Here is a 14,942-nt window from a genome sequence, read left to right as displayed (position 1 = left end):
ACAAAACAGGGAACAACGAAAATCCACAAAAACAAACAACTGAGCAATTTTTCTTTAGTCAGTTACTTTAAACTTACCACAAATACCAACTTTCCAACATTTGTCCAGGGGAAATCATAAAGTAATTGTTTCTCTTCATCTAAATTCTGTGGAAAAAAATTTTAATGCATACAGAGTTACTGAGGAAACTGCCAGACACTTTAAAATGGCTCTAACTTCTCTCCCAGAAAACTAAAATACAGTAATTAAAATCTGAAAGAGGTCCTCAACTCTCTTTGGAGATGTTCAGACAGTAATTAAAAGATTAGTGAGACAATTCTGTAGCTTTGGGTTCCTGAGTGACTGCATTAACTGGCCTTTCAAGGCAACCTTTTCCCTTTGAGCCTATCCATAAATTTAAATAAAAAATCCAAAAAGACTCAGGCATTGGAGAGATAAGGCACTCAGACTTTCCTAATTGGATATTGTGCCTACATCAAGATAAGAGATTCTTATATTCTCCCTGGTCTCACAGAAAGAGGGATTCTCTCTTTCTTGTTGATGGCTGTGGTATAATACCATCCCACCTGCAAAAGCATGACAGGGACAGGGGACAGGCTGTATTGGAAAAGTGTAATGAAAATTAAAATACAGTGGTCTGCCACTGTATTAAGATGTCATTTTTTTTCTTTACACAGTTGTAACGCTCCAGAGGAGCATTATAATCAGGATATTTAAAATCAGTAACACACAAAGAAAAATGTTTGGACGTTAATGATCTGTTAGTGATGAACCTGAGCCAATCTTGGGCTTATTACTTTCTATTCTAGAGGACTTATTACTGTCAAGGTTTGGACTGTATCACTTCATTTATCCTACATCATCCCCATTTGTACTAGACAAATAGGAAGTAATGGCCAGTCGATGGCCAGAAATGAACCAGTGCACCTGTCCAAGGACCACACAGGTACACTGTCAACATGAGACATGGTGGATGCCACTTGACAGTCATTTCTCGTTTACTGACCTGAAAAATCTGTATTCCCCGCATGGTCAGTCCAAGCATCAGAGACGCTTCAATTTCCCTTTTATCCTATAGAAATAAAATCATATGAAACAGTAGTGGGTTTTTTTTGTACAATGGACAATTAAACACCAAAGGGAAAAAACAGAAGGAGAAATACGATTAGAAAATTTTTGATTTAAAATAACTTCATTCAGGGGCATCTGGGTGGCTCAGTCCATTAAGGATCCGACTTCAGCTCAGGTCATGATCTCACAGCTCCTGAGTTCGAGCCCCACATCAGGCTCTGTCTCTCTCTCAAGAACAAACATTAAAAACAAAATTTAAATAACTTTGTTCATCTTTTTGCATCCTTAGCTTACCATAAGCTTTAAGAAAATCATGAGCACATACACATGAGCAAGGATATATTCTACTTTTTAAACCACTGAGATTTCAAAGGATTAGTGTTTTTACTATATTATATACACTTTCATATCTGACAATATTCTAAAGACCGCCATCGCTGAAAACTCTAGTAAACAATACTATTTTTGCTGCTTATTTATTTATTAGTTCTCTTCCTTTTCCCAGATGTCAGAATCTTGAATCTAATATCATAGATATATTCTGAGATGCATTCGATTTTATAGGTTTCAAACTATGTAACTCTGCTGCCTCTGAAGCCAAAATCAGAGGCACGCCTACATATTTAAGACTGTCATCCCATGAGGATAAAAAACTGTAAAAGCTTTATATTCAGTTTGTTTGGAAAGAAAATACTTATTTCTAAAAAGTTCAATTGTCACTTGCCAATATGATATACATTCTACCAGCTAAACTATAAAAAATCAACTACAATGAGTGTAGGGGAAAAAAAACCCTGAAATGTTCTCTGAATTTTAAATGTACTCTGAAATTTGACCACATCTTTGGAGTGCTCATATGTAATAATGGGATATAAGGTATGAAGTTCAAAATAGAAGATAAATAAAATCACAAAGTAACTAAAATATTTTCATTATGAAATTCCTCAATAAAAATAAATGAGTATGTTTAGTGCCAGCGTTCCCAAGAATATGGGAAGAAATATTTTTAGAAAATGCATCCTCATCTGGTATAGTAAAGACAAGATATGGCCTATTTTCACTATTTGGACTGTTTTCTCCAACTACTATGTTTTTACATCAAGAAAGGCACATACAGCAGGAGAAATCAATCTATCACTGTGAGTTTAGGTCAATTTCCTCTTCAAGGCTACTCTGATTGCTTCCTGAAATAAGATTGTGCTCATAAAAATGCTGGCTGTGCAGGCACAAGGCATGTACTACTGGGAGAGGGACACAGAAGTTTTTCCCCCCAGAATGTTTCCTGTCCTCTGTCTACCTTATTTCCACTTTACGAGCAGTTTTAATGGCTGCCACTTGATTTCTCTAAAGAATGAAAACTCCGCCCATGAGGTAACAATATCCATTTCCCCATTTCATTCAGTTTCATTATTATTAATTATCTTGCTTTAAGAAGATAAGAAAGTCATTTTCTTTTTTTAAAATTTTTTAACATTTATTGATCTTTTGAGAGAGAGAGAGAGAGAGACAGAGCACAAGTGGGGGAGGGGAGAGACAGAGGGAGACAGAATACGAAACAGGCTCCAGGCTCTGAGCTGTCAGCACAGAGCCTGATGCGGGGCTCGAACTCATGGCCTGTGAGATCATGACCTGAGTCAAAATCCAACACTTAACGGACTGAGCCACCCAGGTGTCCCAAAAGAGTCATTTTCTATGCCATGTAGAAGTACCACATCGTAAGCAAATAAAAGATAAATCTTTTAAGCAAAAGACAAATTCCTAACAGGATTCTTTAAAATACTATGTTTCCCTATCAAATGAGAAGCACTTGATATTTATTGAGCACTGATTAATGTACCAGACATTCCACCTGGTTATTTCAGATTCATTACATCATAGAATTTTCCCAACCTTGTGAGATGTATTGAACCATTCCCACTTAATAGATGGTCCAGAATTATAGTTCTATTTGCCTAGGATCCCATAACAGTGGTGATGCAGGGTTTCTGATATCTGACTCTAAAGCTATACTCACTCCTTCTTATACACCATTCATATTTCCTGTACATTTTAAAATATAAACTGATTGTCAAATGCCATTTATTTGCATTTTCTCATATAAACTGAGGTGTCACAAATGAAATCTCTCAAGGAAACAAACAACTCCGTCCTTCAGGAATTTGGCCAAAGAGATCTTATAGAACTCAATTATGCCTCTCAAGGATGACAGGACATTAACAATTTCATCTCTTGGGCACAGAAGTGAGAAAAAAAAAAAAAAATACCATTCTTTGGTACCTAATTAAGTTTTCTGAACCAGCCAAGAAGATCATCCAGTAACATATCCAAACTACAGCCTAGTCTCCAATGGTCTAGTTAGGCTAAACTTACCACAAAGGGTATAGTAGTAATAAGAAGCACATTAATAACAATGATAATGGTAACAACTTAACATCATTCTTAACATGTGCTGGGCACTATTTTTATCCACGAATTCCTTTAGTCAAGTAGACCTGGGTTGAATCCTGGCTCTGCCCCTTGCTAGTTTTGTGGTCTTTGGTCTGTTTCCTCATCTGTACAATGAATATTACAGCTTCTATTTTATAGAACTGTGAGGATTTAAAAAAGAAAATAAAGCGTGCCCCATAAAAACAATACTCAGTAAACACTAGCTGTTGTGGCCGTTCTTCTAATTAATGGATACAGTGCAGGTACGGCTTCACTTAGAGGAACTTTAAAAATTACTGATCAAAAAAGTTGCAAATGTTAGTCCCCAAGGCAGAGATGCAGATTTGGAAAGGAGAAAAATAACTATTTCATAGTCACTGAAAAGCCAGACTCATGATTTGAAGCCACTTGGCATCTCAGTATTAGAACCATTATAAAGGGACTCTATCATGCTCCCAGGCCTGAGGAAAAGCATCATTAACTCGAAGACTGAACTACCATGAGAAACAGTTCACATGAATCCTTTTTAAAAAAAAAAAAAAGCAAAAAAGCCCACTAAAAAATGAAATGACAACTTTTAATAAAAGCTTCTTTAAATCATGAAGGTATTTTGTCTTCAGAAGCTGCAGACTTGGGTGCCTGGGTGGCTCAGTGGGTTAAGTCTCTGACTTGGGCTTAGGTCATGATCTCACAGCTCTTTAATGAGTTCAAGCCCCACATTAGGCTCTTTGCTGTCAGCGCAGAGCCTGCTTTGGATCCTCTGTCCTCCCTCTCTGCCCTTCCCCCACTCACTCTCTCTCAAAAATAAACAAACATTTCACAACAACAACCAAAAGCTGCAGGCTGACTGCAGTTTTGTACCTTATACAATCTGTAGTAATGAACGGCAACATCATCCAGTCGGACGGCCTCTTTGATGTATTTAAGATGAGCCTCGGAAGCTGTCAGCGCAAACTGATCTTTGTGCATGTTTGGAATGTGCTTCAGGATGTAGTCCTTCCCTCTCTTGGAAACAACCTGTTGGAATACAATGGGTATGCACTGCCACATCTGTTGGAGTGATGGGAGTCCTACCCTTGTCCCCCAAATGATGAAAGGACAAGGACCTAACATAGGTCATGGAAACTGGCTAATTTCCACCAGGAAATTTCCCACTTGTATTCTGTTTTCACCATCTGTTATGTTACTAGGCTGAATCAGCTAGTACCAGAAGCTCCAAAGTCAATTTAGCTGTATATCTGAGAAGAAAAATCACAAGAAATGAGAAAAATATGTTCTCTTGGCTTTAAACTCACCAAGAAAAAAAAACATGCAAACTTGCAAAATTTTGTACACATCACTGTTTATACTTGCAAAATTATTGGTACTATGAAATACATCTACTGTCAACACATCTTCAGGTTCTGGATCCTACTTAACTCTTCTAAAATTACAGCCACAGAGTGGGAGGTTCTAAATGTTAATCCAAAGAAGGCAGGGGACTGGGAGGAATTCTCTGAAACATTTTTGGTTTTTGCATAAAAGGCTGATGTGAACATTCTATTTGAGTATTTGTGAGGAAACAATTTCATTCAAACATTCATTGCAATTCACTATGGCTTAGTTTTTCAACGGACAGTAGCCTGGGCCTTTCAATGCCCAAAACATATAGTATCCAGCAGCTGCAGGCTAAGATTAGTTAAAAATCTTAGCCGAGGGGCGCCTGGGTGGCTCAGTTGGTTAAGCGTCCAACTTCAGCTCAGGTGATGATCTCATAGTCCGTGAGTTCGAGCCCCACGTCAGGCTTTGTGCTGATGGCTCAGAGCCTGAAGCCTGCTTTGGATTCTGTGTCTCCTTCTCTCTCTGCCCCTCCCCTGCTGATGTTCTGTCTCTCTCTGTCTCAAAAATAAATAAAAATATTTAAAAAATTGAAAAAAAAATCTTAGCCGATTTCATAAGGATTATAAAACATGGAAAGGATTATGCAAAGAGAGCAAAAAGAGTAGTGCTTAAAATCATCAGAATAAAAAATAATTAAAGAATTTTTAGTTTTAAATGTTTTTATAGATATTGACATTTTGTTTCTTCCTATTGTTTAAACATGATAGATTGCTGGCTATTTAATATTGCTGAGAACTCAAGGTACAGATTTTTCTTTCGGACTCCTCTTACATGGAGATCACCTAAATTAGTATTTGTTAACTTTTCTCGGCTCAAAGAACACACAGAAAATAATATTTGCAAGGGCACTGAAGTAAGTGGCTTTGGTGATCCCAAAGGTTGAAGAAACTTGTATCTCAGTGCTCTGGAAGCTATGGCGCACTGACTGGGAAGATCTGATTTAAAAGACGGAGATTCAGCAAGTACGTGATGACAACTTACCGGATGTAAACATAGGCTAATTTGGGTTCCACAGACACTGATATGTAAAAGCTTGATACCTTTTGTGGTTTCTCTTTAACAACTGACATGCTGGCAGTCAGTTCACAAAAATTTATATTGAGCACCTCAATGTGAAGTGCTGAAGAAACAGAAAAGGTGTAGTTTAAGCCTGTCCTTTAGAATATACTAATAAACAGTTCACTGGAGGCAAAAGATAAACAGAAAATAAGATGTAAAACACTATGCGTAGCGGGGACTTCTAGAGCCCAGAGGAGGGGCACTGGGTACCTAGCCAGTCTGCCCAGAAGGAAATATATCTGAGCAGAGTCTTGGAGAATGAACAGGAGTTGGCCAGGTCAAACAGGGAGAGGGGTTCTGTTGGCTAAGGGAACTTCAGGAAGAAAGGCCAGAGGTGCAAAATACCACAGGGCGTTTGGAGACATAGGGATTGTTGGATGTTGTTAGAGCATAAAATTCAAGGTGCAGGACAACCTGAGAGGAAGCTGGAAAGGCTGGCAGAGATCAGATCCTGGAAAATTCCTCGGTTATGTGTGGGAGCCTGGCTTTCACTCTGTAGGTGAGAGGGAAGCCCCTGAAGATTTAAATCAGGAGCAAAATCCACTCATCCGCAAGCTCTAAAGACAGAGGCAAAGACAACAAGCCCCCTCAGCAGTGCTGCTGAGTGCTGATGAGAGCTGGAACCTGGGGGACGGGAGCAAGGACGCTGGGGAGGGCACATGACAAACATTCAGGAAGTCTACCACAAGGAAACTTCAAGAGAATTTGATTTCTTAAGCTGGTGATGGGTAATCAAGTATTTTATGTTCTAGGTTGTTCCGGTTGGTTTGGGCAGGGCAGGGAGAAAGAAGGGTGATGGGGAGAGCTCTGCAGGAGACTCAAGTTTCTGGGTGACTGGGTGGATGGCAGTGCTACTAGCTGACATTAGGGACACAGAGGCAGGAATACATGAAATCAGGTGGGAGAAAGATGAAGTTGACTCGGGACATTTTGAGTTTGAGGTGCCTATGGGTAAACAGCTGTCTCATGGACACAGAGGAGAGAAACAGATTTGGGAGCTACTGGCACATAGGTGGTTGTTAAAAAAAAGAAAAGCATTCATTTGGAGGAGATCTCCAAATGAGAGTGGTTCTATGTCAAATGCAGCCGAGAAAAGAAGTGGAAAGTGTCCACAGAATTTGGCAACTTAAAGGTCACTGGCGACCATAGGGACAGCATGAGGAGTAGAGGGGAGCGTCGGGGACAGAAAGCAGATGGAATTGTGTTGAGGAGTGTATCTGGGAAATAAGGTAAAAAAATCAGATTTTCAACAGAGGCCTGGAGGAAGGGTGGGAACAGACATGGGCAGGGTTGGGCGGAGAAAGGACAGTTGAGACAGTTCGAATAACCTAAATTTGCCCGCTGACGTAAAGGCGTGGTTCCTCTCTTAAGAGTGGAGGAGATGGCGGTCAGGGCAAAGTGACTACTTAATTTGTTTTCTCAACATAAGAAAAGCTGTGAATGATGTTACTTTTCAAAGTGTAATGTTTTTCTCCCTTCAAAGGGAGGAAAACGATGCTTGAGTTAAGAGTAAATAAGAAAGTAAAGACCAAGCAACTGCCAAAAGAAGGCTGGTAAGTTCCAAGTTCCACCACATTTAGGATGGACAGAAATCCTCTTCCCCTTTAACTGGAAGGAGCAGATCAAATATATCAAGAGATCATGTGTACAATGCTCTTAAGTGTTAAACTTCTATCTGGGCATCACGAAGGGTTTTACTGGCCACAAACATCTGTGTTCCCATTTCTTGAAGCAACCTGAGTAGCAGCATAATGAACTAGAAATGTGCTAGAGAAAACACTTTATAACTTGAAAACAGTGCCTACCCAAGATGGGAAGTAAGCCTCCGGCTCAAAGTATTTTCCATAGTGCTTATTCCTTTTGAAGTTCCCAAGATCAGCCTGCAGGGCAAAGGCTGCCAGCAGGAAATAGGCCTCTTCTCGGAGCACACACTGAGAATGAAGAACTTGTTTTCTCAGGTGCCAGTAATAATAGTATCTTGCTGCTCTGTCACTAGGAAAATAAAAGAAAACAGAACTCACATTTGATGGAACCATCCAATGGCGTGTAAACAGAACCCAAATCCTGCTATCCATCTGGTGAAAAGAGCTCTTCTGTTTCTGTTCCCTCTTCCTCCCTCCACACTCCTTGAAAAAAAGTGGGTGGGGGGTTGAGGCTAATACCTGATTGCTGCCCCACCCAGGTTGCAGGGAGGTAGGACTCCCAAGTCTGACTACCCCAACAGGCAAAAATAACATTTCCTGAGGCCTATAACATTTAATTCATTCAGAGAATGGAAGCAAGATCTGAATCATCCATTCCAACATGGTAAATATTTCATTGAAACAAGTATTACTCTAGGAGCCTGGGCATTTGTTGTCTGCATTAAAGTAACTTTGCTGCAATAATGCGGTATGACAGAAACAAGGACAAATCTGAGGGGACAATCCTGGCTTTAATGTTTTGCTCCTCTGTTTTGTTTTGTTTTTCAGCTGAGCACATTACAAATACCCTAAGGTCCTTATAAAAAAATTTCTGTTTAAATGCCCATTAAAAAAAACTATAGTGTTTTGTTTTCTTTCTCAGAATGAACTGGAAAAAAAAAAGCTTGCTTTAAATCTCTCTCTCCCTCTCTCTCTCTCTCTTTTTTTTTTTTAATTAAGTGGATGTTACTTTATGGGTGTGGTTTTATAGGAACATGTTATGACAGTCATGATACTCCTCACAGATGGAAATCCTACTAGTGCACTCATTACAATCCGTTGAAGTCAGAAATAAATATAGTTCCCATTAAATACATTGAATAAGAAGTGCTGACTGGGGAAAAACATGGTCAAGCTCCAAAAAATGTCACAGGCAAATGGGATGCCTTTGTGATCAAAGTAAAAATGCAAGAAAAAAAAAGTGTGTGTGTGTGTGTGTGTGTGTGTGTGTGTGTGTATTTAATGAGCTTACTTGCCTCCCCTATTAGTTTAAGTCAAAGGTTTACCTGAGATTTATAATGCATTACCTGATGACAATAAAAACATGAGTTTATTTTAACTAAGATCATGTTTAAGTATGATGAGTTTAAAAATAAAGCATTTATGTAATTTTTTCCCCATGGGACAGAGTACTTTTCAAGGCATTTCTTTTTATAATGCTGACCACACAGTGTTTGGACTAGTTCATCCCTGGGGAAAAGAGCAGAAGTACAGGGATGAATTAAACATTCATTAGCCCCAGGGGGTTAATTTGTGGCTAAATAATGTATTTTCCTTCTTTTCAGCACATTCCATACTTAGTAGGTAAATTGAGCAAAAATTTTACATAAACTCCAAATAACTAAGAAAGTTTCTTGGCCTTTAGAAAAAATTATTTATGGGCTAATATTTTTTACTTTTTAATTTACATATGGCAATAACACAAATATTAAGAGCAGATCTCACATATAACTTATTAGCCAAATGTATCTTTGTATCTTTTAATGGAGTTTCTCAGAGTTTGAAAGTAAATAAGGAAAACAGAGTTCACATTTCTAGTATTTTCCATCAGCATTTTCTATCCATTAACAAAACCAACTCTGAAAGCTTTCCAGCACTGAATCCTCCTATACAAATGATAAACTGAGCTTTTGAAATGGTAAATTCTGAGTCTGTATCAGTAGCATAGAATTGCTCATGCACCCACCTCCAGAAGAAGAATCAATTACCTGCCCTTGCCAAACTGCATCTAAGATTCTCACAGGATAGCTCCACTGGGTGTAATCTTAGCTTTAAGGCCCCTGCCAAGAACAGAAGCAAGACCCCAAAGGTAGAAAGAAAACCAGGCTATATCGACACCATTTTTACAGGAGAGAGTTCTTGCTGCTGCCCTACTCCCCATCTCACCACCAGAAAAGAATACAGTCCTTTAATTAGTTTCTCCATTCTTCACAAAAGTGCTAGTTCCTTCTTGAATGAAATATCTTCTTTTTGGCGAATGACTGGTTATCGAAAATGGGGAGTACAATGTGAGGCAGTGACATTGTTAACATTTTCATCAATACTCTAACATTATCATTCATCCATTCATTCATTCATTCATTCATTCCACAAATATTTAGAGCGCTTACTGTGCCTCTTTTCTAGGAACTGAGGATACATGAGTGTACACAAAGATTTCTTTTAAAATCCTTGCTCTTTTGAAATGTGTATTCTAGCAGATGGAGACAAACACACACAAGAACTTTATATGGTTATGTTAGAAGGTGAGTGCTTGTGGAAGTGAAGGTTTAGAGTCTCTCCCTGTCCTCATACCTGATCAATCTGCCATTTTCCACATAGTACTGCACACGGAAGTGAATGATCATAGGAGGTCCAAATTGGTCAATACCCTAAAACAAGGACACATATAAAAAGAGAGCTATTTTTGGTAACTGCAAAACGGGTTTTAAATGCAACAAAATACCATTACTTGCAAGATACTTTTAAACCCTGAAAGGTTTTGTCTACTTCTAATGCAGCTGGGTGGTGGTGGTGGCTAGGCAGAGGGTAGACAGTTGTCCGTTATGGATATTAAGTTCATACAAAACTGGGAAGTTATAAAGCATCATCATGTATTTGATACTCATTCACTGTAATGCCAATGACAACATAAGGGAAGATAAAAATAAATGCCAGTGGAAATTTCTAGTTGAGATCCAGTTCCTCTCTCAGCTCTATCCCCTGTGGTGACCATTTGCTCCTCATTACAAATGTTCTCTTGTTCCTCTGACATTCCACATACCAAATTCTAATATGCTGTTTGTTTATTTAGACTTTAATGTTCCTTACTTTGTAGTTAGCTTCCAAGTAGCCTTCCCGTTTATTCCAAGAATTCTTAAATGCAAATCGGAGGATCTAGGATTGGACATTGGGGACTTATCTTGATTAATATGGTGGAAACACTAGGCAAATTCCCTGTGAATGATGTCCCATGTAAATGGAATTGATGTTTATTAAATAAAGGCACCAGTATAATAAAGTAATAAAGTATCAAAGGTAAGTACAGTAAAAGTAGATTTAAAAATTAGGAATAACTTCTAGAACATCAGTTTTGATGGCTAACATAGCCACAGAAAAGAAGCAAGTTCTTTTTCCATGGTTCTTGTTTCAAAGTATTATCCCCAAATTACTAAAAAGTTATTATCCAACATGATTTAAACAGATACCCAAAATCTATCATACGCTATAAGCTATTAATACTTTATTAATGTGACATTTTAGAACTTACACATTTCCCTTTTTCATTCTCTACTTCATAGTGTTTTTATGAATTAAAATTTAAAAAATTAAATATTTTTCTAATGTATAATAGCTAAAATAAACCTTTTAAAAAAATCAAAATAGTTTTGCTCATAAATGTAATCTCACCCAAGTGACTTCGTATTGTCGTACCTTGCTGGCCTCTTTCTTCCATTCTTTTGGACAGTATTTATACAGCTTTTGTGACAACTCCATATAGACATGTTCATTATCTGCACATTAAAAAAGGAGGCAATATGATAAAGAAAAGATGATTTTTTTTAAAGAAAATACACACAAAAACGGGTTCTTTTAAAAAGCCTCACAATTTGTGAATGTGCTCTGAATTCACACACAAAACGTGAACAATCAACAGGATACTAAAAGTCAAAAAGTTGGCTAGACATTAATGAGATTCTTTATAAACTATTTTGAGTTCGCAATACAGAACACATCTTATTAAAAATATGTAGTATTTAGAAGAAATACTAGCTTCCACATCCTGCTTTTACTAAGTTTCTATGGTCAATCCTAATGCATAGTCAAACTTCCAACTCTGTGCTTACTTGCTCTTAGAGAAACATGCTTTTGCTTAGCTCACAGAGGACTCCTGTCATAGCTGCAGAATAATGAAACAGGGCAGAAACACCATCCTAACTGCTATGTAAGAAATGAGACAACATTGAGGATAATTGACTATTTCCAAGTGACGGGTCTGACCCACGCTTCGTGAAGAACATTCTTTAAGACAATTTCTTCTCTGTGTTTTCCACATAAAACACACCCTGGTAAAACACAGTCTTTGGACTGATCCCATGGAAAGATGAGAAGAATCTCATGCAAAAAAAATAATGCTAAAGTATTTCTTCAGGGAGATGATGTTCTTAAGATGAACAGAAACCATGATTGCTAAAAACCCGTGTAAAAATGATCTAAACATATGAAGACAAGCTGTTAAAAAATATTAAAATTTTCAGATTTCCCCAAGAGAATATTTTAAAAGAGAGATATTTCACAACAGAAACCTTCAGCATTCCTATCTTGTACAAAGTTGTAAATCTTTTTAAAATAGTTTAGTCCTTTTTCTCTAACCATCACTAAGGCAGCATCCTCATGGAAAGCTCTGCATAAAAATGTACTCACTCTGGAGGGGAAGGGTGTCTCTTTGACTTCTCCAAGGATAACAGACCTGACTACACTGTCACTCCTGACTGAATGCTGGAGAGGTTTGCTTGAAAAAGAGCCATAAGAGAACAGGAAGGGTAGAGTTTCTCTGTCTATAAATGGCATATTAAGCCAGCCAATTTGAATGAAAGGGATAAGAGGTCCCAGAGACCAAAACAAAACAAAAACAAAACAAAAAAACCCAAAAGGATGCTACTTAAATCCACTTATCAGATCAGCCAAATTATCTCCCATATCTCACATGCTACCAGTTAAACATGAAGTGAACAAGACCAGACAACCTTCCTGTTGAATATGGTTTGTGTTTGGCTTGAATTCCCATCTGAAGAAGCAATATAATGAACAGAATGGAGACTGTTCACCGTAATAGCACATACTTTTAAACTACCACTGTATCTCTGCCATCTGACAGTCTGATCATGGCTTTATATTTTAAGAATTCTAAAGCATATATCAGAAGTCTGCAAAGTGGGTGAAGTAATCTCCAGCTGACACCTGAGAAAACTGAAGTCGAGAGAAGTCAAGTGACATTTCTAAAGCTACATAGCTAGCTAGTGGTAGAACTAGAATTGGAACAAGGTCATCTGTGTCCTTTTCCAATGTTCTTTCACCACACTACAATCTTTCTTTTAAAAAAGAGGTCTTAAAAACTCGTAGTTTGAAATCTAAGGAAGCCATAAACTGGTTTTATTAGACTGACTTGTTAAACAACACAGATCAACAATCTGGCTGTCGTGGTAGTAAGAAAGAATTAATTTTGAGTTTAGAATAAAAGAAACAATTTTTGGAATCTATAGAGCATCTTATTTCTCCCAAACTTTTCCTTGAAAGAATGACTGAGGGATGTACTAATAGAAACACGGAGCTAAGCATCTGTGCTTTTATTGCTTTAACTACTACAGGAAAAAAACTGAAGAGCAAATGGTTGATTCATTGGTTCCTAAGGTGTTCCCTGCTCCAAGCTCTCTGGCTTCTAAAAAAAGACAGCTGAAGATGGTTCATATTTTGGAGGAGAAGGGCTGATCATGATACACTTTCCAACTTGGCAGATCTAAGCTTTTTATGGTACTAACCAGATTCTCAAGATGTCATAAGCCTTTAAATTTAAGCCGATTCCAGTAGTAGAATATGATTCATCTACAAGTATAAAATGTAATTAAATACATTTCACACAAAAAAAGTATTCCTGAAAAACTGAGCAAAGATAGAAAAGGTTTTTTGCATAAGGGTAAATTAGAGAAATTTAAACATATGACTTCAAAGAAAAAGCTTATAAGGAAAGGCTGCAGGTAAACCCTGGGAACTTAACTCTAAGGTATTATGGGAGTGGGCAGGTGGAGGAGGCTTCATGTGAAGAAAGCCTTCACATAAAGTAAAAGTAGAAACTGATCCCCCATCTTTAAGTCTTATAGTCTGACTGGAAGAAAAGGAGAAGGTGTTAAGAAGGAAAAACAGGAAACAAGAGCAAATTAATAGATCACTTTGTTATACTATATGGTCAACAACAAGAAAACTTGAATAGACGAAAGCCATTTTTCTTATGCCTAAGTTTTTTAATGTCAAAAATTATGAAACAAATTACAAAAACATGCAAGATAATTTCCTACTAGCTACAGCTGTTCCCTGAGTGCAAGGAAACAAAAATCAAGCATGGTTCATTAAAACAGAAAAGAACAAATACAAAATTTAGACTCCTGAAAAGGAACCGATTTTTAAGTTCAAACTATGATACACAGCCTAAAATTCTAAGTCTTGTAAGAAATACACAACAGTTAAGATCAAAACACGAATAGTAGACTAAAAATGATGATGAATTTATGGGTATTTTGCCAATCACAATCTTATCACAATACGCCCAAATCAAGTCACAGCCAGCTATAAAATATCACTTCCTCGGTGACAGCTGGCTAAATCTATCAGAGATGGGACTAAGACCTACTTTGTATAACACTGAGTCCAAACAGGTGACAGTCCTTTAGCCTGAGTAGGTCACACACCTGGACCAGCAACTGGTGACACAGAATTTTAACCTGTAGAGAAAAACAAACAAGCACACAAAAAACACAACTTGAGACAACAAGTCACTCAAACCCAAATACTGAGCCACAATCAGGCAATTTAATACACCCTGAATATATGCCTTGAAAGGACAAGCCGACACTAGCAAAAACCGCTGTTGGTTCATGGAAATTGCTTTAATCTGCGTTGTGTTTCAATACTGATTATCACAATACGAATTTTTACAACATGGCAATAAAGTACCAATGCAATCTTGTACGAGACTCATAAATCTTATGACACATTGACGAGGCCTTAATTCTAAACCCATGGCGCATGGTAAATATTTCAGAAGGTACCCAAAACAGCCTACTCAGATTATCAGAAGCATGAATTAGGCAGGTATCTTTACAAGGAAGGTTTTCTTCTTGATGGTCTAAGCAAAATACTTAGATATTATTACAATGAGTGAATAACTAGCTTTTATTTATCTTACTTTTATTCTTTTATACCTTTTAAGTACCTAAACAAGGGTCCTTTCTAAGTCCTAGTATAATTCAACCATAAAAAATCATATCAATTTGGAACTCTGAATAGGCT

General features: G+C 37.6%; 1 protein-coding gene and 1 long non-coding RNA gene across 5 annotated transcripts in view; both read right to left on the bottom strand.

Annotated features, from left to right (window-relative positions):
- Positions 1-14,942, bottom strand: part of LOC144616655 (uncharacterized) — a 560,479-nt gene that overhangs the window by 247,297 nt on the left and 298,240 nt on the right. The gene's annotated exons all lie outside the window — the stretch shown is intronic.
- Positions 1-14,942, bottom strand: part of FRMD6 (FERM domain containing 6) — an 80,817-nt gene that overhangs the window by 18,524 nt on the left and 47,351 nt on the right. For 3 of the 4 annotated variants that reach the window (XM_078448252.2, XM_060619834.3, XM_060619835.3), the window contains exons 3-9: positions 14,284-14,374; positions 11,289-11,392; positions 10,194-10,270; positions 7,743-7,929; positions 4,360-4,515; positions 1,007-1,072; positions 78-146 (exon numbers count right to left, since the gene is read on the bottom strand). In XM_078448252.2, the coding sequence (XP_078304378.1) occupies positions 78-146; positions 1,007-1,072; positions 4,360-4,515; positions 7,743-7,929; positions 10,194-10,270; positions 11,289-11,392; positions 14,284-14,374 (750 nt within the window). The remainder of the gene's footprint in view (positions 1-77; positions 147-1,006; positions 1,073-4,359; positions 4,516-7,742; positions 7,930-10,193; positions 10,271-11,288; positions 11,393-14,283; positions 14,375-14,942) is intronic. The other variant, XM_078448251.2, reaches the window with a different exon arrangement.

This window comes from Panthera onca, chromosome B3 (genome assembly GCF_046562875.1).
Source record: "Panthera onca isolate mPanOnc1 chromosome B3, mPanOnc1 haplotype 2, whole genome shotgun sequence".
Classification (NCBI taxonomy): domain Eukaryota; kingdom Metazoa; phylum Chordata; class Mammalia; order Carnivora; family Felidae; genus Panthera; species Panthera onca.
The sequence above is the reverse complement of the archived record's forward strand: the minus strand, read 5'-3'. Positions and strand labels throughout refer to the sequence as shown.